This window comes from Silene latifolia, chromosome 3 (genome assembly GCF_048544455.1).
Source record: "Silene latifolia isolate original U9 population chromosome 3, ASM4854445v1, whole genome shotgun sequence".
Classification (NCBI taxonomy): domain Eukaryota; kingdom Viridiplantae; phylum Streptophyta; class Magnoliopsida; order Caryophyllales; family Caryophyllaceae; genus Silene; species Silene latifolia.
Window position 1 is genome coordinate 103,550,087 of NC_133528.1, and position 25,037 is coordinate 103,575,123.

A 25,037-nucleotide genomic window follows, 5' to 3' on the forward strand; every position below is an offset into this window, starting at 1 on the left:
GATCATAAGGTAAAACCGTATCACACTAGTTTTTATATTATTTTAATTGACCTCTTCAACCTTAACTCACCCTAGACCTGCCGTTGACCACCCATTGACGGCCGTTGACCACCCATAATCGAGTTTGACCGAGTATATATAATAGGTTATAGCTGTTTTGTGCGACCGTCTTAAGACGGATTTTTGACCCACCTCTCGTGGTTGTTTTGGGCTGACCTTTGGTGGGTTATGTCGAGGGGAGTGAGGAGGTCATAATGGTGGTCTTGAGTGGTGGGTTAAGTGGAGTTTGGTGGTCGGAAATGGGTGGCAAAGAGGGGTGTACAGGTTATTGTGGTATTGTGTTGTTGTTGTTGTCGTTTGCCGTGGTTGTCGCCTTTTGGGGTGGTCGTGTGGGGGCGTGTGGGTGCTAAACGGTGGCTGTGACCATCGTGGCTAGGTGGGGACTATGGTGGCGCGGCCTAGTGGCAGTTCTAGTGGTGTTTAGTGCGAGGGTGTGTCGGGTGTGTGGTTGTTTATAGAGCGGATGTGATTGTTGTCGTTGGTCGTGGTTGGTGGGGAGGCGCATGTGGTGGCCATCAGGGGCTGCTGACCACCGTGGCCAGGTGTAGGGTGGTGGTGGGCCACGGTGGTGGGTCATGGTGGCGGTTTGAATAGTTTTGTGACGGGTTTTTGGGTAGCTTTAAGACGGGTTTTATTTATTTAATTACGTATTTAATTTAATTAGATTAATTAGTAATTAAATTAGTTAATAATTATATTTAATTATCGTAATTAGGTGCCGATTTTATGGAGGAGCATATTTGTATCCGGTTGCTTTATTGTTTAGCGGGATTTGCTAAAAGGTAGGTTAATCCTACTCAGTTTTAATATATTTAAATGGTCATGTGAGTCGTATTTTAATGGTCATTGCATTATCACATGACATTGGTTAATTGCATTGAAAGAGTCGGTAATTGGCATGTTGTATGGTATATCGTATTTATTGTGTTGTCTTGTAAGTGGGAGGACATGGAGGTTTGATTGGTTACTTGTTATATAGAGACGGAAGGCGGTTGGGAGACCGTCTTCCGCTTGAGCCGCCTCTTGGAGCTTCTCACTCCAAGAGGGATGTGCACATTAATGGCTTGAGTCACGGAGGGACTCGTGTGGTTGAGACACGACGTCTGGCAGGGGATCCGGTTGGCTTCGGACCGTGCACGTCCGGGCGTGTCCGGCACTGTTTGTGGTTGTTGGTATGTCTGGGCGTGTCCCGGTACCAGTGTGGTTGTCAGTATGTCTGGGCGTGTCCCGGTACCGTGGTGGTGGTTGTTTGATAGCATGTTATTCATATCATAGTCATTTTGCATACTCACACACTTTATGCTTATAAAAAAAAAAGGGTTTTGCTTGCTGAAACCTCTACTATTTTCCATATGGGTAGCAAGAGGGCGCTTATGCCCAGACGGTGGGACAACAGGCTAAAGTAACCTCTATGCTTCGTGATAAGGCGACTCCTTAATTGTTTGTATTGAGACTTACGCCCTTGCTATTCCTCTTCGAGCTATAAATAACCTTAAGAGCTTGTTGGGACGAAATGAGCGGAGGAAAGGTCTCCTGGCCGAGAGGTAACACATAGAGTTGTGTCACACTTTATTTATTAAAACTGACGTTTGTGTGTCTGTGTAATTGTCACCTATTTCCGGGGTGGCCTGTGTCAATCCATATAATATTTTCGATCATATGGGGAGCAGGTTAAGTACAAGTTTTGCTGGTTGACGTGATCGAGATATGGGTCGCGCCTTGGACTTGGAATCGAGTAGTGTACCATGGATGACATAGTCATAGATGAGTTGTATTTCATTTATTCATTTGTTTATGTTTGTAATAACTAAACTTGTCATTTATTTAATAAAGTTTCTTAATTGTAATTCCGATTTCACTGTCTTGGGAAACCGAGACGGTAACATTTCCTAATTACCTTAGCCGGGTAAGAAGGGGGTGTTACAGGTTGTGGTGTAGAAGTGTAGCCGGTTGTGTGGTTGCGGCAGTAGAGCAAAATAATGGTAGAAGGAAGTGTGATAGGGATAGATTGGTCTATTCTTTAAAAAATACCAAAAATCAAATGGAAAAAAATGTTATATATTAAATAAAATTTTTTAAAAAAATCAAATGGAGGTAAACTGCACTTTTAAGTAAACCTTTGGGGCCAATTTGCACATGCTAAAAGTGATGAGGCTAATTTGCATATAAGAGCAAACTTTGGGGGTCATTTGCTACTTTGCCCTTTGTCGAACATATGTTAACTTAGTCGGTAAAATTATGAGATATCCTTCCATTCAAATCCAAGCTTTTTATTTTCTTTTTGCATAAGTTTTAAGAGCATAATAGAATAGTATTATAAGTACATGTTGGTGGACAAAAATAGTACTAGTTTTTTTTTTGATAAGGTAAGGAAACTAGTTAGTATAATAGACTAAGGTTTTTTGTCAAAAGCTACCTAAGATTTTTCCCACTTGCAAATACTCCCTCCTATTCTCAATAACTCTCCCCCTTTCCTTTTTCGTCTATTCACAATACTCTCCTTATTTCCTTTTTTGGTAAAGTTTTATACTTATTTTAATCACCTCATCCCACAACAATACTTATTTTAATCACCTCACCCAACAACAATACTTGTTTTAATCACTTCACACACAATAATACCCCACAATATCTTCCTTCTTTCCAATTACCCCACCCCACCACAATACTTTAGCTTATTTAATTCGGTTTCCTTAATTTTCGTTCCTCTCTTGAATAGGGAGGGTTATTCGAAATAGGAGGGAGTATATACTTATCATTTTTTTTCCAAGATACTACCTTTCATTTTTTAGTTTTGTTGAAAACTATCAAAACCTATTTTTCAGCTAAATTTTGGTCAAACTTCGACATTGACCTTGTTTACTGCTTTTCTCACATAGGAACTCACTTATTTACTCCTTTATTTTGTTTTCCCTCAAAAAAATCTAACACCCTCTCTTCATACTAAAAATCTAACACCCTTTCTGTAACACTCCCATACTCCAAGTGCCTTACCAGGACCATTTAAGGCATGGAAGTGCTACCATCTCGGTTACCCGAGGCAATGATAATCAAATGACAATAAGGAAATGTACTTAAATAGTAATAAAGTTTAAGTGATATTAGCCAAACTCCAAAACTGTTAAAAAGGAAATACAAAGGTTCTCAAAACTGTCAACTATTAAACAACTATAAAATGTTCGACACAGCGGAAGACTTCTAAAACTGCAATGTGGTGACTCATCCCAGCTATCCCATGTGCATCGTCTCATACCTGCTCAATAACTACTCACCACCCCCGAATGGATCACCACAGTTTTTAAAACATTTAAACGGGGTCAGTACTAATTACACAAAAACAACAGCTGCAATGAAACCATATTATAAACAACACAAACAGCACATCTCTGAAGGAAATGTAGATTCATATACATACTAACATACTCTTATATGTCAAAATTAATTTGTCATAAAATTAAATACGGATTTTATGCATGCAAACAAATAACATAAAAGAGAAGAAATCATCCTTACATTGTGATTTCGGTTCTTATGGGCACAAAAGAAATCTCCTTTTCTTTTGTTCTTGAGCTTTCCAAATGGAAGAACAAGGATTCAAGTGTAGAATCCCTCCCAAAAGCATATACCCAAGGAATACATCTTAAAGACTAAAATAATATGATCTAGTATTAAAATTAGTCTTACTTAAAATATGACACAAAATATTTTTGTACTCTCACATATTTCGGTTGTGAGAGAAGAGGATTTTGGGATTTATTTCTCTAGAAATCTCATAAGATGTAGAGAGGATATTAATTTTCTTACACTAGAAAATTATTGTATTCTATGAAAATGAATTAGGAAAAGAAAAACTCCTTTTCTTTCCTTAGGGTGGCCGAAAATATTGGCTTGGGTAGGATGCCCAATACCTTTTAATTTTGCTCTTCTCAAAAGCTTAGGTTTGCATGCCTACTAGCTAGCTTTCATCATTGTGTTTATACTTAAACAATTAACACAATTTCCACTAACTCCCTCTTAATATTTCGGTACTTATAAAATGGAAAGTCCATTTTATATTTTGTCATTTGTCAATTTTGTCACATGTTACATGTTACATGACATGTTACAATGCAATGTATTTTTATCATATTAAAATCAACGTATTAATAAAAATACGTCATATACAAAAATCGACTTAGTAATTCATAATTACTTGTACCAAAATATTTTACCAATTTATGAATCACAATAAATTGTATTTATAATAATTCATTCAATTCAATTGTTTCCTTAAACAATAATTTCATCTGAGTAATGAAACAATTCGATTACTCAGACCGTATCTTATTTAATCATATTATAATGAAATACGTAAATTATGCTCACAAAATCATCCGTCAAATTTAAGCAATTTAATTAACTCGTATCGGTATACGATTAATTAAATAATCAATTAAGAGTATTTCCCTATAGGTATGACCTAAGGGGATCAACTGATCGCCACCGTCGCACGACAGTAATGTCAAACTCTAGTCAGCCAATCATTACCGATATGTGTGGACCAGTTGACAGTAAAATATTACATCCCACATGTATTCTTAAAATGAGATTTAATAATGATATTTAAATCATGTGATTGCACTATTGTTGAGGACACATTTCCCAACAATCTCAATCTCCACAACTCCACCCTATCTCCACATATCTGACTACACACTGAAGTGTGTAGCCCTGCCAGAGTACCCATCGCAACAAGTACTCCTCGCTGCCAGTGGGGGACCGCAGCCGTTTCCACCTAAGCCCCGCTCATCTCCATCGAGCGATAAACCCAAGTTCCTTAATGTGCACATCCCTTCTCTGGCGGGTTCCACAGAAGGCGAATCAAGGGCGTGAAGCCACTCCCGCAAGTGACTCCACTCAGCCAGGGATGCATCCCGAAGATCACAGACAATTATCAATCAATCATCCTATACAAACAACACTTACAAAGAACCGATGCCAATACGATAAAAGAATCAATCAACAACGACAACAACATCAACACCAACAATGCTATGTAATCAATACTGAGTAGGGAAACCCTACCTGGAATGAAAACACCACAGACGGTCTTAGCAGCTAATCAGAATCTCTCCTCAACGAAACCTCCTCCTATAACATACATGCATACAATTACTACCACAACCACATAAATCAACTAAAACCCCCAATATTACCCAATTAGGGTTTAACCAACCTCAACGAAACATTATAAAAATTATATAAAAAGCTTACCCTCGACACAACGATCACAACGGCGTAAAGAACGAGATGATCCGACACGACAGAGTAAGCCCCACTCGATAGAGTACCCATAGACACATAAAATCATAGTATTACACTTTCTCAGGTAATTTATGTGTTATTAACTCAATTCGTAATACTTGGCAGATTCCTTGTGAAATTTCTAGTATTATCAAGGATGTAGAATTAGACCTTCATTTCTTTGATAAAGTGATAATTAATCATTATTTTCGGGAATCCAACAAGGTTGCAGATTTTATGACTTTTATTGGACATTCATGTCCAACTCTTTCATGGTGGTTTGAAAATCGGGGCTTCAACTTACCTCACTCATTAAAAAAGATGAGATAGGTTGGTTCTACCCTAAAGGATCAATCTATTTTTCTTACAATATAAAAAAAAATTTGGAGGAGCTTGAAGTGAAGTGTCATATGAAAAATAAGTTAATGTTGAGATCCGAGAAGAAGAAAGCCAAGATATTCATAGGATTGGCGTTTTTAATACTGTTTGTTATGTATTTTAATGCTTTCTAATTAAACCTTTAAATAAATGTTTCGGGTTATTTTGAGATAAAATGCAATGTAATGTCCTTTAACAGTAGTTTAATTGCATAACTGTATTGCCTTAATTAAATAAAAAACACAATCTTGACAAGGTTTACATACCCTTCACTTAACTGGATCACTCACATACTTCCGCAACTGAGACACATGAAACATATTATTCACTCTATCCAAAGTAGCTGGGAAAGCCAACCGGTAAGCAACGTCACCCACACGATCCAAAATTTCATACGGTCCTATAAAATTCTGACTGAGCTTTCCTTTCTTCCCAAATCTCATGACCCCATGCATAGGACACTTTCAAAAGAACCTTGTCCCCAACCTGAAACTCTATGTCACGACGATGTAAATCTGCATAACTCTTTTGTCGATCCTGGGCCGCTTTCATCTTCTGTCTGATCAGCTTAACCTGTTCAACCATCTCATGTACCATCTCTGGCCCTAAAACCACTACCTCAGCTCTATCATCCCAACAAATCGGACTCCTATATCTCCTCCCATATAAAGCCTCAAACGGTGCCATGCCTATACTGGTGTGATAGCTGTTGTTATAAGAAAACTCAATTAAGTCCAACCTCTGTTCCCAGCTACCACGAAAATCCATAACACAAGCTCGCAACATGTCCTCTAAAGTCTTGATGGTTCTCTCTATCTGGCCATCTGTCGCAGGATGAAATGCAGTACTCATCTTTAAGGTAGTTCCCATCAACTCCTGCAACACTTTTCAAAACCGTGATATGAACCTCACATCTCTATCGGACACTATATCCTTAGGCACCCCATGTAAACGAACCACATGCTTTCTATAAGCCAAAGCTAACTGTGCCTTGGTCCAATTATCTTTCATCGGCACAAAGTGAGCTGACTTTGTCAGACGATCCACTATATCCCATATCATGTTGTTACCCTGTTGACTCCTCGACAAACCCACTATAAAATCCATATAAATAGACTCCCACTTCCACTCAGGTACCTCAAGAGACTGAATCTTACCTTATGGTGGTCGCTGCTCCCCTTTAAATCTCTGACATGTCAAGCAACGAGCCATAAACTCAGCTGTTTCCTTCTTCATCCCAGGCCACCAGAAAGTCTTCTTCAAATCTTTATATAAATTATCACTGCCTGGATGTACCGAATATGGTGTGCAATGAGCCTCTGTCATGATCATCTTTTTCAACTCCTCATCACTAGGAACACACCATCTCCCGTCGAATCTCACACTGCCATCTGCATGAGTAGAGAATCTAGACATTGTCCCTTTATCTACTCCACTCCTCAATCTTAGGATCCAACACCTGTTTCTTGTGAATATTATCATAAAGGTCTGGCTCCACTGTCAAATCCCCTATAGCATCCCCTTTCTGTATCATATGTATCCTCAACTTCCCCACCTCATCTCTTAACCTCATCAAAGACATAGTTGTGCAAAGAGAATGCACACCCTTCCTGCTCAAGGCATCTACAACCACATTAGCCTTCCCTTCATGGTATATAATATCTATGTCATAATCCACAATCAGCTCCATCCACCTCCTCTGTCTCATGTTCAACTCATTTTGAGTGAAGATGTACTTGAGACTCTTGTGATCTGAAAACATCTTAAAGGTCGCCCCATAAAGATAGTGCCTCCAAATCTTGAGAGCAAACACAACCGCACCCAACTCCAGATCATGTGTTGGATAATTCTCCTCATAAGGCTTCAGCTGCCTAGAAGCATAGGCAATCACTTTCCCGTTCTGCATCAACATATAACCCAACCCATTCTTTGAAGCATCTATATACACCTCAAAGTTCTCACTCCCTTCAGGTAATGCTAAGATTGGAGCTGTGGTCAAACGCTCCTTTAATGTTTGGAACGCCGTCTCACAACTTTCATCCTAACGAAACCTGTTCTTTTTCCTCATCAAAGCTGTCATAGGTCTAGCTATCTTAGAAAAGTCCTTCACGAACCATCGATAGTACCCTGCTAAACCCAAGGAACTCCTGATCTCGGCAACATTCTTCGGTGCTTCCCACCGAGTAACTGCCTCTATCTTTGCAGGATCCACATCAACACCCTTCTTAGAGATCACATGCCCCAGAAAAGAAACTTCCTCTAACCAAAACTCACATTTAGACAACTTTGAATACAACTGATTATCTCGCAAAGTCTGCAACACTACCCTCAGATGCTCCGCATGCTCTTCCTTAGTCTTAGAGTAGATTAAGATATCATCGATAAAGACCACAACAAACCGATCCAAGAACTGACTGAAGACCCGGTTCATCAAATCCATAAACACTGCTGGTGCATTAGACAACCCAAACGGCATCACAACATACTCATAATGACCATACCTCGATGTAAAAGCTGTCTTTGGTATGTCCTCCTCCCGAATCTTCACCTGATGATAACCCGACATCAAATCGATCTTAGAAAAGACCGCTGCACCGTTCAACTGATCAAACAAATCATCTATCCTCGGCAAAGGATACTTGTTCTTTACTGTAACCCTGTTCAGCTCCCTATAATCGATGCATAACCTCAAGCTCCCATCTTTCTTTTTCACAAACAAGACTGGTGCTCCCCATGGTGATACACTAGGTCTAATATATCCCTTCTCAATCAGATCATCTAGCTGTTTCTTCAGCTCCTCCAACTCCTTAGGACCTATACGGTACGGTGCCTTAGAGATTGGCCCCGTCCCCGGTTTCAACTCAACACTGAATTTTTTCTCTCTCTTCGATGGTAAACCCGGTATCTCATCTGGAAAGACATCTGGAAACTCTCCCACCACTGGTATCTGCTCAACTGTCGGGCTCTCCACTATATGGTCTTTCACATGGCACAAGATCAACGGACACCCTTTCCTCAAATAGGACTTCAAGATCACTGCTGCAATCAACTTAACTTTGGGTTTGACAACAAACCCACGATAAGACACACTAATCCCCTTAGGACCTCTCAAAGAAACCCTATTTTGATGACAATCTATCTTAGCCTAGTACTTACCCAACCAGTTCATACCAACTATCATCTCAAAACCCTCTAAAGGAGACTCTAACAAGTCCACTAGTATGTCAACTTGCCCAACTATCATGGACACACCTCTATACAACCGTTCACAAGATACAGACTCACCTGACGGTATAAAAACTTCCTCTTGTACAAACTCATACTCACTCAAACCCAACAGCTTAGCATGACTCGAAGATACAAACGACTGTGACGCTCCCGAATCAAACAAAACAAAGGTAAAGACTCCATTAACAAGAAAAGTACCGGTGATAACGTGAGCATCATCCTCAATTGCTTTCTTCTCCCTCATAAACAGCTTACCACTGGTCTTCTACCCACCTCCCTGGACAGTACTATCTGAAGTAGATGGTTTAACAACCGACCCCTGGTTGTTGTTGTTCGTTGCCGGTCTCTGATATGAATTACCGCCATTGCGGTTAGCCCCACCATTGTTGTTACTCTGACTACCCCGGTTATTCCACGACCCAGCCGGCCTGTTACTAGCATAACTCTACGAAGGACCCTAGGAAATACTCCTCTGTGACGGTCTCTAGAAACCTCAACTCACAGCACTGGTGCACTCATGCCTCTTGTGGCCCATACCGCCACAGTTAAAACAAGTCATACCCCAACTGCTACTACCACCACCATGGCCACGCCCATAAGAAGCTCGAGCACTAAACCCCGAACCTGAAGAGTACGCTCTCACCTGGCAATGGCCGCCTTTCTTGTAACTAGACAGACCACCACCCTCACTCTTAACTTTCCTCTTCTCAGAAGCTCTCTCTCGGTTCTCCATGGTCATCTTTACCATCCTCTTAGCTCTCCCTGCACGCTCATACACCTCCTTAACATCAGTAAGGACTCCTACCGACAACTTCTCCACGATCTTGGGTGTCAACCCCTTTTCAAACCTCAACGCCAAGTTCTCTTGGTTCAGCCCCATGTCCTCAGCATACCTCGTTTTCTCGTTGAACTTATGGTAGTACTCAACAACTGTCATATCAGAACTCATCTTAAAATCATCGAACTCCTCCCTCAGCTTACTACGCACATGCTCCGGTACAAACTCTCGCCTCATAGCTTTCTTAAACTCATCCCATGGTATCGCAGGTAACCCCTGTTTCACATATAAATCCAAAGCACTCACCTTAACCTTGTCCCGCCACTCACCAGCTGCTTCCCTCAAGTAGAAAGCAGCCTGTTCCACCCGAAGCTCCTCAGGACAGTGAACCAGATTGAGTATATTCTCCATCTCCCTGTGCCAGTTATCCAGCAGAATTGGCGCCCCAGTTCCCAAGTACTCCTTAGGATTAAACCTCGTTATATGCACACTAATCTTGGAGTGACCTGGCCCCGCTTCCTTATCTTTTCCTACTCTCTTCAAAGCCTCAGTAAGAGTATCTTGGTGCTCCAACATCTTAACAATCTCGTCCACACTCATGTTTTCGGCCCTAGCATACAACGCGTTTCTTTTCGGCGGCATCTTGAAACTATATAAGAAAAGGTAAACATGAACACACATCCTATATCTCAAAACACGAAAACGACCTGTGTAAAACCCACTCGATCGAGTACCACAACACACTCGATCGAGTTGAGGCCACTCGATCGAGTGGCCACTTACTCGATCGAGTGCCTCGACTCCAGAAACTGACCAGAAAGCTCCCAAAAACATGCTCGATCGAGTTAACCTCCCACTCGATTGAGTTGACCCCACTCGATCGAGTGCCCAAAAATAGACTACTATCCAAAAACGCAAAACCACCTACTCGATCGAGTTGACCCCACTAGATCGAGTCACTCACCTACTCGATCAAGTGCCCCTCACTCGATCGAGTCATACAGACTCGTACACTACCCGCATGTTCAAACTCACACTTCCAACTATCTATACTTTTATGCAAAACGACAAACAACAACATATATATACATATCTCTTTGTATGCTCAAACAAAAGTAACTTTCCTTTCGTATTTCTAATATGCCATGTTATAAATCAACCATCATGCATTCATGCTTTCAACCAATAACATATAAAATCACATCATCGTCATCTTTCCCAACACATCTCCGATCCTCCACATGTATGCATCCACCGATTCATACCACACATTATTATCTAGATACACCATTCACAAGATAAACACATAGCGATCCCGACACACACTCCATGGTGACCGGTTCAAAATTGTAGGGCGAGTTCGCGACTTTAGGACGTCTCCCAAGTCTTTGCATTAGCTCCTACAACTTCTACCCGGGTTCATTTTATTTTGACTCCCTATGTTCATTAGGTTCATTTGTTACAGGTTTCAAGATCATCGCTCTGATACCACTTTGTAACACCCCCATACTCCAAGTGCCTTACCAGGGCCACTTAAGGCATGAAAGTGCTACTATCTCGGTTACCCGAGGCAATGATAATCAAATGACAATAAGGAAACGTACTTAAATAGTAATAAAGTTTAAGTGATACAAGCCAAAGTCCAAAACTGTTAAAAAGGAAATACAAAGGTGTTGGAGTAGTGTCCTCCACAATAAGTGCGTTTACATATTAAATCTCGTAAAAGGAATATCAGGGATTTATCTTTTTATTTGTCAGCTGGTCATCGTTAATCGGTAATGATTGGCTGACTAGAGTTTGACATTCTTGTCGTGTGTGGCGGTGATCGGTGATCCCTTTAGGTCACACCTATAGGATGACGCCCAAATAGAATAAATTAATTGTTTGTATGAGATACGAGATAATTAATTCCTTGTATTATTTGACTTTTAATTAGTCGCGTGTATGTATTATTTGATGACGGGTTACGAACTCGGAACAAGGAGTTTTATTTTTTAATTATGTGATATTAAATAATAAATTAATAAATTAAAATTTATTAATTAATTGTTAATTAATTAATACGCTACATATGTTTTGAGGTAGAATCAATTAGCTATTAAATTTTACAAGAGGTTGTAAAATTAGCTAAATGGGTTAATATTAACACATTGTATGTTAATAAAATGGTCTTATGATTACTTAATAGTTAAGTAATTATTGGTGGTTAATTTATATTATTTAGGTGTTAAATAATTAAATTAAATTAATATTTAATTATGTAAGATAATTAAATATAAGACTTATAAGCATTTGTGGGGCAAATGTCGAAAAACAAAATGGACTCAAATATGTCCACTTGTATCGGTTTTATGAGGACATCACAAGTGTCCATTAACTGGCATTTTTCCACTTAATATTGTCTCCACATTTGCCTATAAATACCCATACAATTACACCATTTGTGATGTTGGAAAAATTTGAAGGAATTCTTGGTCTTTAAGGGTGTTTTGGCCGGAACTTCTACAACACTTAGAGACCAACTTTTCTTCTTATTTTGTTCATCATTTTCATCTAAAAACACATATAATATAAACTAATAATATTATCAAAGTAATAATATTTATTAGTTCATCAAATATACATACATATTTCATGACAATCAGGGAGCTTTTATCCAGGGCAGGTCAATTATTGAGAATGTCTTAATTTGTCAAGATATTGTGCATTTGTATGCTAGAAGCCATGTATCTCCTAGATGCCTCTTCAAAATAGATCTCCAGAAGGCTTATGACACTGTAGAATGGGATTTTGTGGAGCAGCTTCTTTCTGGCCTCAACTTCCCTACTCATTTCACAAATCTGGTCATGGCTTGCATCAAGTCCACCTCCTTTACTCTGGTCCTGAATGGAAGCAATTTTGGCTATTTCAAAGGGCAAAGAGGGCTTAGACAGGGTGATCCAATCTCCCCTCTAATTTTCACTATTTGCATGGAGTACTTGACTAGACTTATTGCTTTTGCTACAGAGAGATGGCCCTTTCACTATCATCCACTCTGCAAGAATTTAAAGCTCACCCACCTGATGTTTGCAGATGATCTTCTCATGTTTTGCAAAGGGGATGCTCCTTCAATTATGCTTCATATGAAGGTTTTCACCTCATTCTCTAATGCTTCTGGTTTGAGAATGAATAATACAAAGTCTGAAATATTCTTCAGTGGTATGGTACCTGAGCTACAGAATGATATTTTGAGAGTCACTGGGTTTCAGGAGGGCACAATGCCATTCAGATATCTGGGGGTTCCAATACAGCCAGGTAAATTGAGCAAGAAGGACTGTAGTTGTTTAACTGAAAAAATTATTAGAAGGATTAGAGGTTTGGGGGCCAAGAAACTCTCTTATGTAGGCAGGATTACCCTCATCAATTCAGTGCTAAACACTCTTCACACTTACTGGGCTACTATGTTCTTGATTCCCAAAGCTGTGCTAAGGAGAATAGAAGCAATCTGTAGAGATTATCTCTGGGATGGAAGTCCTGACTACCACAGGGTACCATTAGTAGCTTGGGATAGAGTTACTATGCCTAAAGATGCTGGTGGATTAGGCATTAAGAAAGTGGAGGCTTGGAACTGGGCAGCTGTAGGGAAACTGGTGAATTGGGTGTATAGCAAAGCTGACAGGTTGTGGATAAGGTGGATAAGTAATGTGTACCAGAAAAACCAGAACCGGCATTCTTATTCTCCCCCTGCAGATTCTCCCTAGACTTGGAAAAATATATGCAAGACTAAGGAAAAACTGAAGGAGGGATTTGTTGAGAACTGTTGGGTGCCTGATGAGAAGGGTTATACACTCAAGAATGGATATAGATGGCTATGCAATCAACAACCTAAGGTAGATTGGTGCTCTCTGGTATGGAACAGTTGGAACATACCCAAACATTCAATCATCACTTGGCTTATTATGCAGGAAGGATTAAATCTTAAAACCAGACTGCACCAGTTTGGTTTCTGTGAGGACAACTTGTGCTTCATCTGTGGGGAGCTACCTGAAACGATGGCTCATCTCTTCTATGAATGTACTTTACAGTGCAGAATTAGGGCATTTGTTGCTACTGGCTGGGGAGATCATTCCCTAGTCTTAATGAGCTCAGAATGGGAGGGAAAATAGTCTACAGTGGAAAGCAATGACTATGGTATTCAATGTCTATCTATATACTATGTGGTACCAGAGAAACAATACAACACTTCAAAGACTCGGTTCGAGGCCTGAATTTGTAGCAAAACAGATTGAGGATATTGCAGGAAGAAGAGGATGCAGCAAAGCAGGCCCTGGTTTGTGTCACAGCACCAATGGTTGGCTTAGTTGCTTTGATTAGCAATGAGAATATGTTTGAGTAGGTTTGGTTGCTGTATGGTTATTTTTTGAGCTCTCCGGGGTTCGAACCCCTAATCTTGTATATGGACGTTTGGTTTTTTGATATATATATATATACTCACATTTCAGCTAAAAAAAAAAATATACATACATATTACTCAAATAATATCTAGTTAATATTATTTTGTAGTAATTATTTTGGGTTAATCTTGGGTGCCACCAAAGGAGATTACCTATATTGGTAATTGGTGTTCTTGGAGGATCATCCATAGTTGCATAGCTCAAGAACTATAAAGGTAGGAGACCTTTGTAGTGCCCATATTTTGCCTTATATCAATGTAAGGAACTTTTGTCTTAAGATGGTTTAATACCATCTTCTTGTATTTTCTTTTGCATGCATGTAGATTTAGACTAAACAAAGTTAATTTGTAATTTTAATATCATAAAATGAGTATTAACATGGTCTAAATAACTAACAAGTGGTATCAGAGCATTGTTAAATACATGCATGTTGTCTTAAGACGATTTTAGTAATTTATGAGATAAATTGATAAAATTGATATTATGTTATTAAAATTAGTTTTATCACATAATATGGTCTTGCATGTAAATAATATGGTCTTAGGATGATATGGGATGAAAATTTGATTTTTGTTAAATTTTTCCACTTTTTATAACTTAAAATGGCATAAAATTGAGTAAAAATGCATTAAAATTAATTTGAGTTAATTAAAATTGATTGCATGTTAATTTTATGCATATTTATTTAGAAATAACCACATGCATGTACTATTTATGATAAAAATAGAAAATTTAAATTAATGTGATTAATTTAGGTAGTTTATTGATTTTTATTTGATAAAAATTGGTAAATAATGGTTATTTTGTAAATAAATATTAATTTAATTTTTGGGCTCGAAATTTTTTAATTTTTAGCTCCTGGAAATTGTTTCAAAATTTACGAAATTTTATTTTTAGTCATTTCAATTTTTATGGTTTGATTTAGAATTAAATCGTAAAAATTGTCGCTTTACCGATTAAATTGTGAAATCGTTTTAAATAAATTTTAAAAACAAAAAAATTATTCACTTGCATGGCATTTTTGGTGTAAGACCAGGATGTTCAAGGCTTTGAAATTTATTTTTCCATAAATTTTTAAATTGAATGGAATTTTTGTATGATAATTGAGAATTATTATATCATTTTTGTCACAATTATGTTTTAAATCCCATATAAATTCAAGATAATTGTTGAGAATAATTATTTTGATATTAGACCAGATTAGTATGATGAGTAAGTCTTAAAATTGTTTTAAGAATTGTTTATGAATTTTTATTGGTAAAAGTTCCGTCAAAGCAAGCTCAAATGATCGTTGTTGGTAAGTTAGACGATTTGGCATGTCATTTTCATAATGCAATTTTTATTCATTTGGATGAATGTTTTTTTAGCATTATAATTATGTAATTTTTCCTAATATGGCCATAGGTATAAGTTGGTATTTCCCGTAATGTAAGGGAATATCGACTTGTTTTGTAATTAATTGCGATTTCGTATCGCCTAATTTGTAATTAATTAATTGTTTTTATTTTAATTTTATTACAAATTTTATAATAGGGTATTGTTATGTAATTTAATTATTATTAATTAGATGAAGCATCTAAAGACGGAATTTTCATGAAGACGGTGTTTTCGGAAAGGCGTTCCGAAATCCTAAAGAAGGAGGCCAATTTATGAAGACTCAAGGGACCAAGGAGTTGGTTTCCGAAGTGTAATAATTTTAGTTAATTAGATTAACTGAAGTTTTAGCATTTGTTCAGCTCTGGCCTTAGCATCAAGGTTCATTTCCTCTCTTGGAACACTGGATAAATCTAAGGGCATGAGTGGATTAACCCCATAGACTATCTCAAATGGACTATGACCGATTCGTGAGATGGTGCCCTGTTGAATGCAAACTCAGCTTGTGACAGTTTCAAATCCCAATCCCTCAAGGACTTGCTGACTATGCATCTCAGGATCCTGCCCAATGTTTTGTTGGTGACTTCATGATACGTCTGTCGTGTACCTATCAAAAATAAACTAACTAAACTAACTATATAGCTACGGAAGTCAGGTCGATCTCCTCAGGGAGGCAATATATCTGTAGAAGTTCGTCTATTTGGTCACAAATGGGGGGGGGGGGGGGTTGTTTGAATTGCTTTCTAAACTACAAAGTTTAAAGGAAGAGAAGTAGAGACAAGAGCAGTAAAGGCAAGAAAATAGGATTAAACTATCAGATAGAGAAGGGACATGTCGGGAATTCGGTTCACTACGGTAGTCCAGTGACTCAGCTGTAAACAACTCAGACGAATTAGTGCAAGACAGATGTGGAAAGGTCATTTCGTTCCACTTTCTATCCTAAAATACCACTAACTTAACTTTCATTCTCGTCAGGGTAGTCTACTGTTCATAGCAGGCCTATTTAGTCCAATCTTTCGATCTAGGATTAATTTTAGCCAGATTAAAGAGATGACTCAGAAGCGTGCACTCAACTAAATCGATAAATACAATTAAATTGCTATGGTGACAGAATCTCACAATTAATTCATCTATTTCATTTACTACATCGTCACATTCCTACCGTAGATCCCCTAATCCCAACATGCAAGAGGTTTAGCTACTCATATCGCTATTAATATCAAAACTAATAACAAATGACGAATTAACAATAAACATAATGAAATAAATAATAAAGTGCATAAAAGTAAATTAGGGCAGAGGAGCAAACGAAATGAAACAAAGGATTAAAGCAAATAAACGATTGATTATTATTAAGAGAAGAGAAAGGAATTACAATCGTGCGAATCCGGCGTAAAGAAAAATCGAATCCGAGCAAAATAAATCCCAAAGTAAAGTTATAGTGAAGAGGAAAAATAACGCAGTAATGTTGATAGTAGAAAATTAGATAATGAATAGATGCCTAATAACCTAGTAAATGCGTGCTTAAATAGAAAAACAACTTAGTTTATCGAAATAAAACAACTCACGGGCTAATTAAAGCCCACGCCAGCAGAAACCACTCGATCGAGTGGAATAAAACCACTCGATCGAACAAAACTCAGCATAATCTACTCGATCGAGTAGAATAGTTACTCGATCGAGTAACTCTCTTTTCAGCAACTTTGGATCAAGTAGAAAACTACTCGATCGACCAACTGGGGACGTAAAAACCACTCGATCGAGTGGTAAAACTGCTCGATCGAGTCTTCTGTCTTCACATCAGCTCTATCTCGTCACCGACTGCCTCGTAATCCGTGCCTTCACGCATTCCAATGCAGTATCTCACTCTGGAAAATCCCGTCTCCTCTAAATGCATGCAAAAAGGACGAAAAAGGGTACGATTCTACTACTTTCGCGTTCATTTCTACAAAATGGACAAAACGAACCAACGTAGCCAATTCGGGGCAAAATACTATAAAAACGGTATAAAAATGCATGAAAATACGTGCTGAAATAGGCTAAAAAGACTATACATTAGGCACGTATCACTTCAGTTTGTGCATCAGTCTGAGGGTGGTGAGATGTACTGAACAAGAACTTCGTTTTCAGAAGCCTCCACAGGGTTTTCCAAAAATAACTCATGAATTTGGTGTCCCTGTCAGACACTATGGTCTTTGGCACTCTATGTAGCTTCACAATTTCCTGTAAATAGAGCTTAGCAATACTGGCAGCATCCTCAGTCTTCTTGCATGCCACAAAATGAGCCATCTTGCTGAACCTATCAACAACTACCATCACAGAATCCTTGCCCCCCTGAGTCCTGGGTAAGGCAACAACAAAATCCATGCTTACATCTTCCCATGGCTTATCAGGCACTGGTAGAGGAGTATAAGGACCAGCCTGGAATGAGTTTTTGGCCTGCTGACACACTGAACACCTCCTGAGAATAATCTGGACATCTCCCATCATTCTGGGCCAATAGAACTGATCCCGAAGGATGTCCAAGGTCTTTTGGACTCCAAATTGACCACATAGGCCTCCTGAGTAAACTTCACTTATCAGTAGATCCCTGTAAGATCCTCTAGGCACACACAACTTGTTGCCCTGGAATAAGAACCCTTCCTGCAAGAGATACTTGCTCCCCGGAACCCTTTGTCCTTCAGTCTGAGTTATCCATTCTTCAGAAAAATCAGGGTCTTCCTTGTACATCTCTTTCATAAATTCAAACCCAAGGACCTTGTTTCCCATGACTGATAGTAAGGTGTGTCTCCTTGACAAAGCATCTTCTACCACATTTTGTTTTCCCTCCTTGTACTTGCTGGAAAAAGTGAATGATTGCAAGAACTCCACCCACTTAGTATGCCTGTAACTCAATTTGTGTTGACCATTGATATATTTCAGTGCCTCATGGTCTGAATGTAACACAAATGGCTTGGGCTTCAGGTAATGATTCCAGTGCATCATGGCTCTGATGATAGCATAAAACTCTTTATCATAGGTAGAGTATTTCAGTTTAGCCCCATTTAGCTTCTCATTGAAATAGGCTACTGGTTTCTGAGCCTGAATTAAAACTGCTCCAATGGCAACTCCACTAGCATCACATTCTACTTCAAACAGCTGATCAAAATCTGGCAGCTTCAGGATAGGGGTTTCACACATCAACTTCTTAATTCTTTCAAAGGACTATAGAGCATTGTCAGTCCATTGAAACTCTCCCTTCTTCATGCACTCAGTGATTGGTGCTACAACTGAGCTGGAGTTTTTAATGAATCTTCTATAAAAGGAAGCCAATCCATGGAATTCCCTAACTTTAGTGATTGTTTTAGGGACTGTCTAGGACTGGATTGCTGAGATTTTCTCCTGGTCTACCGATATAGCCCTTCTAGAGACAATGTACCCTAGAAAGGTCACCTCTTCAACCATAAAGGTTCACTTTTCCAACTTGCCAAACAGTTTCTGCTCCCTGAGAATCTTAAAAATCATTTCAAGATGCCTGAGATATTCTCCTCTGCTGCTGCTGTACACCAGTATGTCATCAAAGTACACTACAGCAAACTGGCCTAAGCATGGCCTCAACACTTCAGTTATCAACCTCATGAAAGTGCTGGGTGCATTTGAGAGGCCAAATGGCATCACAAGCCACTCATATAACCCATGCTTTGTTTTGAAGGCAGTCTTCCATTCATCTCCCTCCCCGATTCTCACCGATGGTATCCTTGCCGGGATCAATCTTGGAAAAATTCGGCACCACTCAGCTCATCAAGCATGTCATCCAACCTTGGAATTGGGAATCTATACTTGACAGTAATATTGTTGATGGCTCTCTTTGTCAAGTACACATTCTCCATGTTCCATCTTTCTTAGGAACAAGCAATGCAGGGACTGCACAAGGACTTAGAGACTCCCTGACAAAGCCCTTGCTTATAAGCTCCTCAATTTGGTGTTGTAACTCCTTGGTGCCTGCTGGATCACTCCTGTAAGCAAGTCTGTTAGGCAGTACAACACCTGGTACAAGATCAATATGGTGCTCAATTCCCCTCAAGGGTGGCAGTCCACTAGGTAGTTCTTTTGGAAAGACATCCCTGAACTTATGGATCAAAGGTTCAATTTCTGCAGGAAACTCTGAACCCTCTCTTTCAATCACTTCCTTGGACAGTAGGATGAACACAGGTTGTTCTTGTTTCATTTCCTGAATCATGGCAGCCTCAGATAGGAACAGTACACCACTGATCTCTTCTGGCATGTTTGGGCTCCCATAGTTTCTTTGATTTGGTGGTAAGGGGGTCAGGGTGACCTTCTTACCTTCATGCTTGAAGCTGTAAATATTCTCCTTTCCCTGATGAGTTGTATTCCTGTCAAACTCCCATGGCCTCCCTAACAGCAGGTCGCAAGCATCCATGGGTACAACATCACACAGTACCTCATCCTTGTATACCTTCCCAATAGAGAATAGGACCAGGCATTGTTTGTCAACCTTAACCTCTGCTCCCTTGTTTAACCATCTGAGTTTGTAAGGATTTGGGTGATCCTGAGTCACCAGATTTAGCTTGTTGAGCATGGTGATGGAGGACACATTGGTACAGCTCCCTCCATCTATGATCAAGTTACAAACCCTTCCCTGAACTGTGCATCTACTCCTGAAGATCAGGGATCTCTGGTCAGCTTCTAAGGGTGCTTGTTATGAATGCATAACTCTCCATAAGACCAAGTTGTGCCCTGTGTCAGGGTGAGCTACAACCTGATCTTGGCCTGATTCCTCCTCAGCTTCCATTTCCTCCAACACTAGGCTCTCATCCTCCTCATACTCAACCAATCCTTCCCTTTCCCACTCTTCTACCTCCATTGCTGTCAGTGCCCTCTTAGAAGGACAATCCTTCCTGAAGTGGCCATATCCCTGACATTGAAAGCACTTGATCTTTCCCTCAGTCACAGGTGGGTTGGTTTTCTGGTTCATGGGGGCTTTCCCTTTATCTAGTGTAGGTGGTGCAGCTGGTTTGGGTGTATTACCAATCCTGACACTAGTAAAAGGCCTGAATGAAAGTCTAGTGGTAGTTTTAGGCACTGCAGGCTTAGCCTTTCCCATCTTTTCAACCCTTAAAGACAGGTTAACCACATCATCATAAGACCACAGGGGTTGCATCCTAACCTTTGTAGCAATATTCTTATCCAGACCCTCCAGAAACCTAGCAATCCTTTGCTCAGGTTTTTCATTAATCTCACATTGCAGGGTCAACTGCTCAAACTCCCTCAGGTAGGTCTCAACTGGTCCCTCATCTTGCCTAAGTTTGGACAGTTTAATAAAGAGATCTTGAGTGTAATCCTTAGTGACAAATTTACTCAACATCTTTTTCTAAAGCTTAGACCAAGACCTAAGTGGTTCTTTTCCTTCCCTAATCCTTTGGTGTTTCAGGTTATCATACCAAAGAGAAGCATATCCCTTTAGTTTCAAGACAGCAACTTTAAAGGCCTTAACATCAGTGTAACCTTTATACTCAAAAATTTTCTCAACATCCCTAATCCATTCTAACAAATCATCAGGATTTAGGCTACCAGAAAATTCAGGGATTTCTACCTTTAAATGCTTGTCTGTGTGCTCAGGAACCTCCTCTTGTGTTCTGATGCTCTCCTCGGAATCTGATTCATACCCAGGTGGTGGTTGTCCTTTCCCTGCTCCCATAAAGAAGCCTCTGCCTCTACCTCTTCCTCTTGGAGGTGGCTGTCTCCTAGGATCATGGTTTGGAAACCTCTCCATTACTACATGAACAACATTGAGTAGTGTGTCCACATTTCCTGCAAGAGTTTCTATTCTGGTCTCAATACCAGCAAGTCTCTCATCACTCATGGGGTTTCTTTTTTTTGTATTTTTGTTGTAGGTAGGGATAATGAACTCACAGTTTCTCTCAACCCAATACTAACACAAAGGTGGAATTGTGTTAAACCTTGCTCTGATTACCAAATTGCAGTGTCAAACCCCAGACCTGACACAAAAGACTCAATCTTTACCTAGAACAGAGTTCCCTGAATTGTTCAGGAATGCAATAGACTTAAGAATATAATTAAAAATATCAAATGGCCTGCTAAAATCATGAAATTTGGTGACAAGCTAGTTAATTGATTAAACTAACTCTGAGTAAAATTCCAGTAATTTTGAGACACTCTAAGTATTTTTAGTTGAATAAATAAGACAGGCTGACAGGAAGAATCAGACTGCTTGACACATGAATGTTATTTGATGACTAAGAGGGAATCAAGGGATATAATTATCAACTTAAATCCCACAGAATACTCACATGGAAACAAGCTAACAAATTGGACAACTTAACATGGAAATTATCACAGCCTAGCACAGATAATAACCAACTCAAGTTAACAGCAAGACCACACAACCCACAGTCTGAGGACAGGATTGAATGAACCTTATCAACAGACTTTGTTCAACACCTACAGTCTAAGCACAAGATGTTAACAGGCCTGACTCTTAACTACAGACTAAACACAAGTTATAGAGATTTAAAAATTGAGAGAAAACTCAGGTTTAATATTCATCAAAAGCTGCCTCAATGCAGTTGGAGGAGAGGTCCTTATATAGGCCTTCCTCTTGGAGATCTAGTACAAAGTTTAACCTAGTAATCTCATCCAAGGGCCAGGATTCGTTATTAGGACATAAATAAAGTACTGGAAATATTTTACAATGATGACAAAATGATTTAAAAGAAACTGCAAGAAAACAACAGAAATCCTGCACTGATAGTGACATGCTGCTTCCAAGGCTGCTGTGTTGCTTTGGCTGAGAGTGTAAGGACGAATGGGTGCAGTGGGGGCCTTGACTTTGGCTCTGAGGTGGTATCTGAAATATGGAGAGACAAGCAAAAGTTTTTCAGCAACAACTCCTTCTTTGTTTAGCCAGAAATGGCAATTTACTTTATGCTTTATGTCCCTTTCAGCAGCTTGACTTTCAGTTGGATTTTCTCTTGATTGCATGGTGAATTAGGCCTGGCTCCTTAGGATTTTTCTGATCTTAGTTAGTTAATGTTTCAGCTGGCCAGGGTGGCAGCTGGTGGTTGAGCTTGTGCTGATACCTGAGACTTCCCAAAGCAGGCATGACAGGGGTTGTTGACAGGGTAGTATGATTGGAATTATTGCCTACTGGCTGATCAGTGTTGCCCTGATCTCTGGCTCCTGCTGCAAATTTTATATAGCCTGGTCGTGGCAAGAGCTACTATAGTATTCTTTTGAGCCGATTCTTTGTTTAGAGACTATTCACCCAAGTCAGCACAGTTTCTGATTGATTTTGATTTTTGCCCCAAACCATTCTGTTAAAAGGGGTAAGTGTGCATCTTTTGGGTCATGATGAACTGTGGGTGTATGAAGGGAATAGTGCGATAGGAATTGTCCACCCCTTGTCAGGGTTATTTAAAATCTCAAGGCCACTCGAGGAGTAGTGAACTGGAAATGCGTGGCCACGCTCGGAAAGTATCTACGGTAGATAATTCCAGTCAGACAGTTACTCTCCAGATCAATGAAACCACTCTAGATATGATCAAATGCAAGTACGACCTGCAAGACACCTTGCATTGAGTGGGGGATGTTGTAATAGGACAAGAGAATTGGTGACACACACTTGTCTCGGACAAGTGGGAGATTGTTGGAGTATGTGTCCTCAACAATGGAGCGATCACATTATTGAAACTCATGATAAGAATACGTAAGGGATGATTCAATTTATATAGTCAACTGATCAACATTAATCGGTAATGATTGGCTAACTAAAGTTTGATATTATTGTCGTTTGACGGTGGTGGTCAGTTGATCCCTTAAGGTCATACCTAAAGGACGATTCCCTCAATTGTAAAGTTAATCGATTGTATGACGATACAGATTGATTAAATCCTTAAATTGAACAATTTGATATATAAGAGAGAATATTATGTCTTATTGTAATATGATTAAATAAGATCCAATTTAGTAATTAAAATTTTATATTACTAAAAATTGATTATTGTTTATGAAACAATTAAGATAAGAATGAATAGTTAATTAAAATTACAAAATGTTGTGAATTATATTAACTTGACCAATTTTATACACAAGTAATTAAGAATTACTAGATATTTTGCTAAATATAATTTAATTAATTTAAATAAGGGATATTTAATTATTAAGTATGTATTAATTTGATTAATTATATACCACATACCATATGTGACATGTTATATGACATATTGACATTTGACAAAATAAAATGCATTTCCATTTTATAAAATGGACCGAAAATAGAAGGGTGTTAGAGTTAGTGGATGTTTATTTTATTTGTAGAATAAACACAATCATAACCTATATCCATAGCTTTGCATGCCTATTATCTTAGTAAAAGAAATTGGTGAACATGCATTGACTTCTAAAACCCCTCATACCCGCCCCCTTTTAGAAGAAAATAAGAAAGAGTTTTCTTATTATTCTATTTCATTCTTGATTCATATCTTTATGCATCTCTCTTGCTTTTCTTCTCAAAATTGTTAGAAAACCTTAGAAATCGTTCAAGTACAAAATCTAATAAATCTTCATAGATTACTATTGTAGTAATAAATAGTTATTAGATTTATGATAAGGAGATTAGTATTATTATCCAGTTAATAATAATATTAATATTGAGGGATAGTCTTAGTGAAACTAAGAGGAGGTATTCTACTATGAATACTTGAAGTTTTGGAGGATCATCCAAATATCTTATTAAGCTCAAGATCTAGGTTTGGAAGGAGTCTAAATCTAGTGCCCATAAATCCGTTTCACCATTGTAGGAAAATCGTTTTTCTCCTTATTTTGATTTAATATATCTTGCATGCAACTAGATCCACTAGTTCTAAATCAACAAGTTATTTAGATCACAATTATAAAAGTCTAATAGGGGTTATAGAACCTAACAAAATCAGCACAGAAAAGCAAGCAAGAACAAACAGTCACATGTTGCTGGAAGAGTTGATAAAGCATAAAGCAAACTTTCTATTTTTGGTGAGGCAATTGTGAAGCTAATACAGAAAGGACCACTTCACCATCCTTCGTCGAGATCAACTGCAGGAAAACTACAAGAAGCCTTGACTTTAGAAACCACTCAACTAGCCAACAAGAACAACAGAAACCTGTGCACAAATACCAAAATGCCAGACTGCACCCTTACTTTATTTTCAGTCTGTTTTACCCATTGTTATTTTATTTTCACCTATTAGTTTATTTTCCAGCTTGTAATATAACTAAAGTAGTTTGAACTCATCCTAGATTAAATCTTGGCCCTTGGATTGTTAGGTTTTGAGCTGTAACTCAAGAACAAGGCCTATATAAGGACATGTGTTCCAACTGAAGAAAGCAGATTTTTTTGAATGAAAATTAGCTTTGAGACTTCTCTCATTTCTTTTAAACTTGTGTTTAAACTGTAGTTTGGAACCCTGGCCTGGTGATTAACCTGTGATCTCTGTGGTTAATTGATC

General features: G+C 38.7%; 1 protein-coding gene across 1 annotated transcript; it reads right to left on the reverse strand.

The window, feature by feature from the left end:
* Window positions 1-19,384: 19,384 nt before the first annotated feature.
* LOC141649420 (uncharacterized) lies at window positions 19,385-20,113 on the reverse strand. The gene has a single exon (XM_074458110.1). It carries the CDS (start codon window positions 20,111-20,113, stop codon window positions 19,385-19,387), a length of 729 nt encoding a protein of 242 aa, XP_074314211.1.
* Window positions 20,114-25,037: the final 4,924 nt, after the last annotated feature.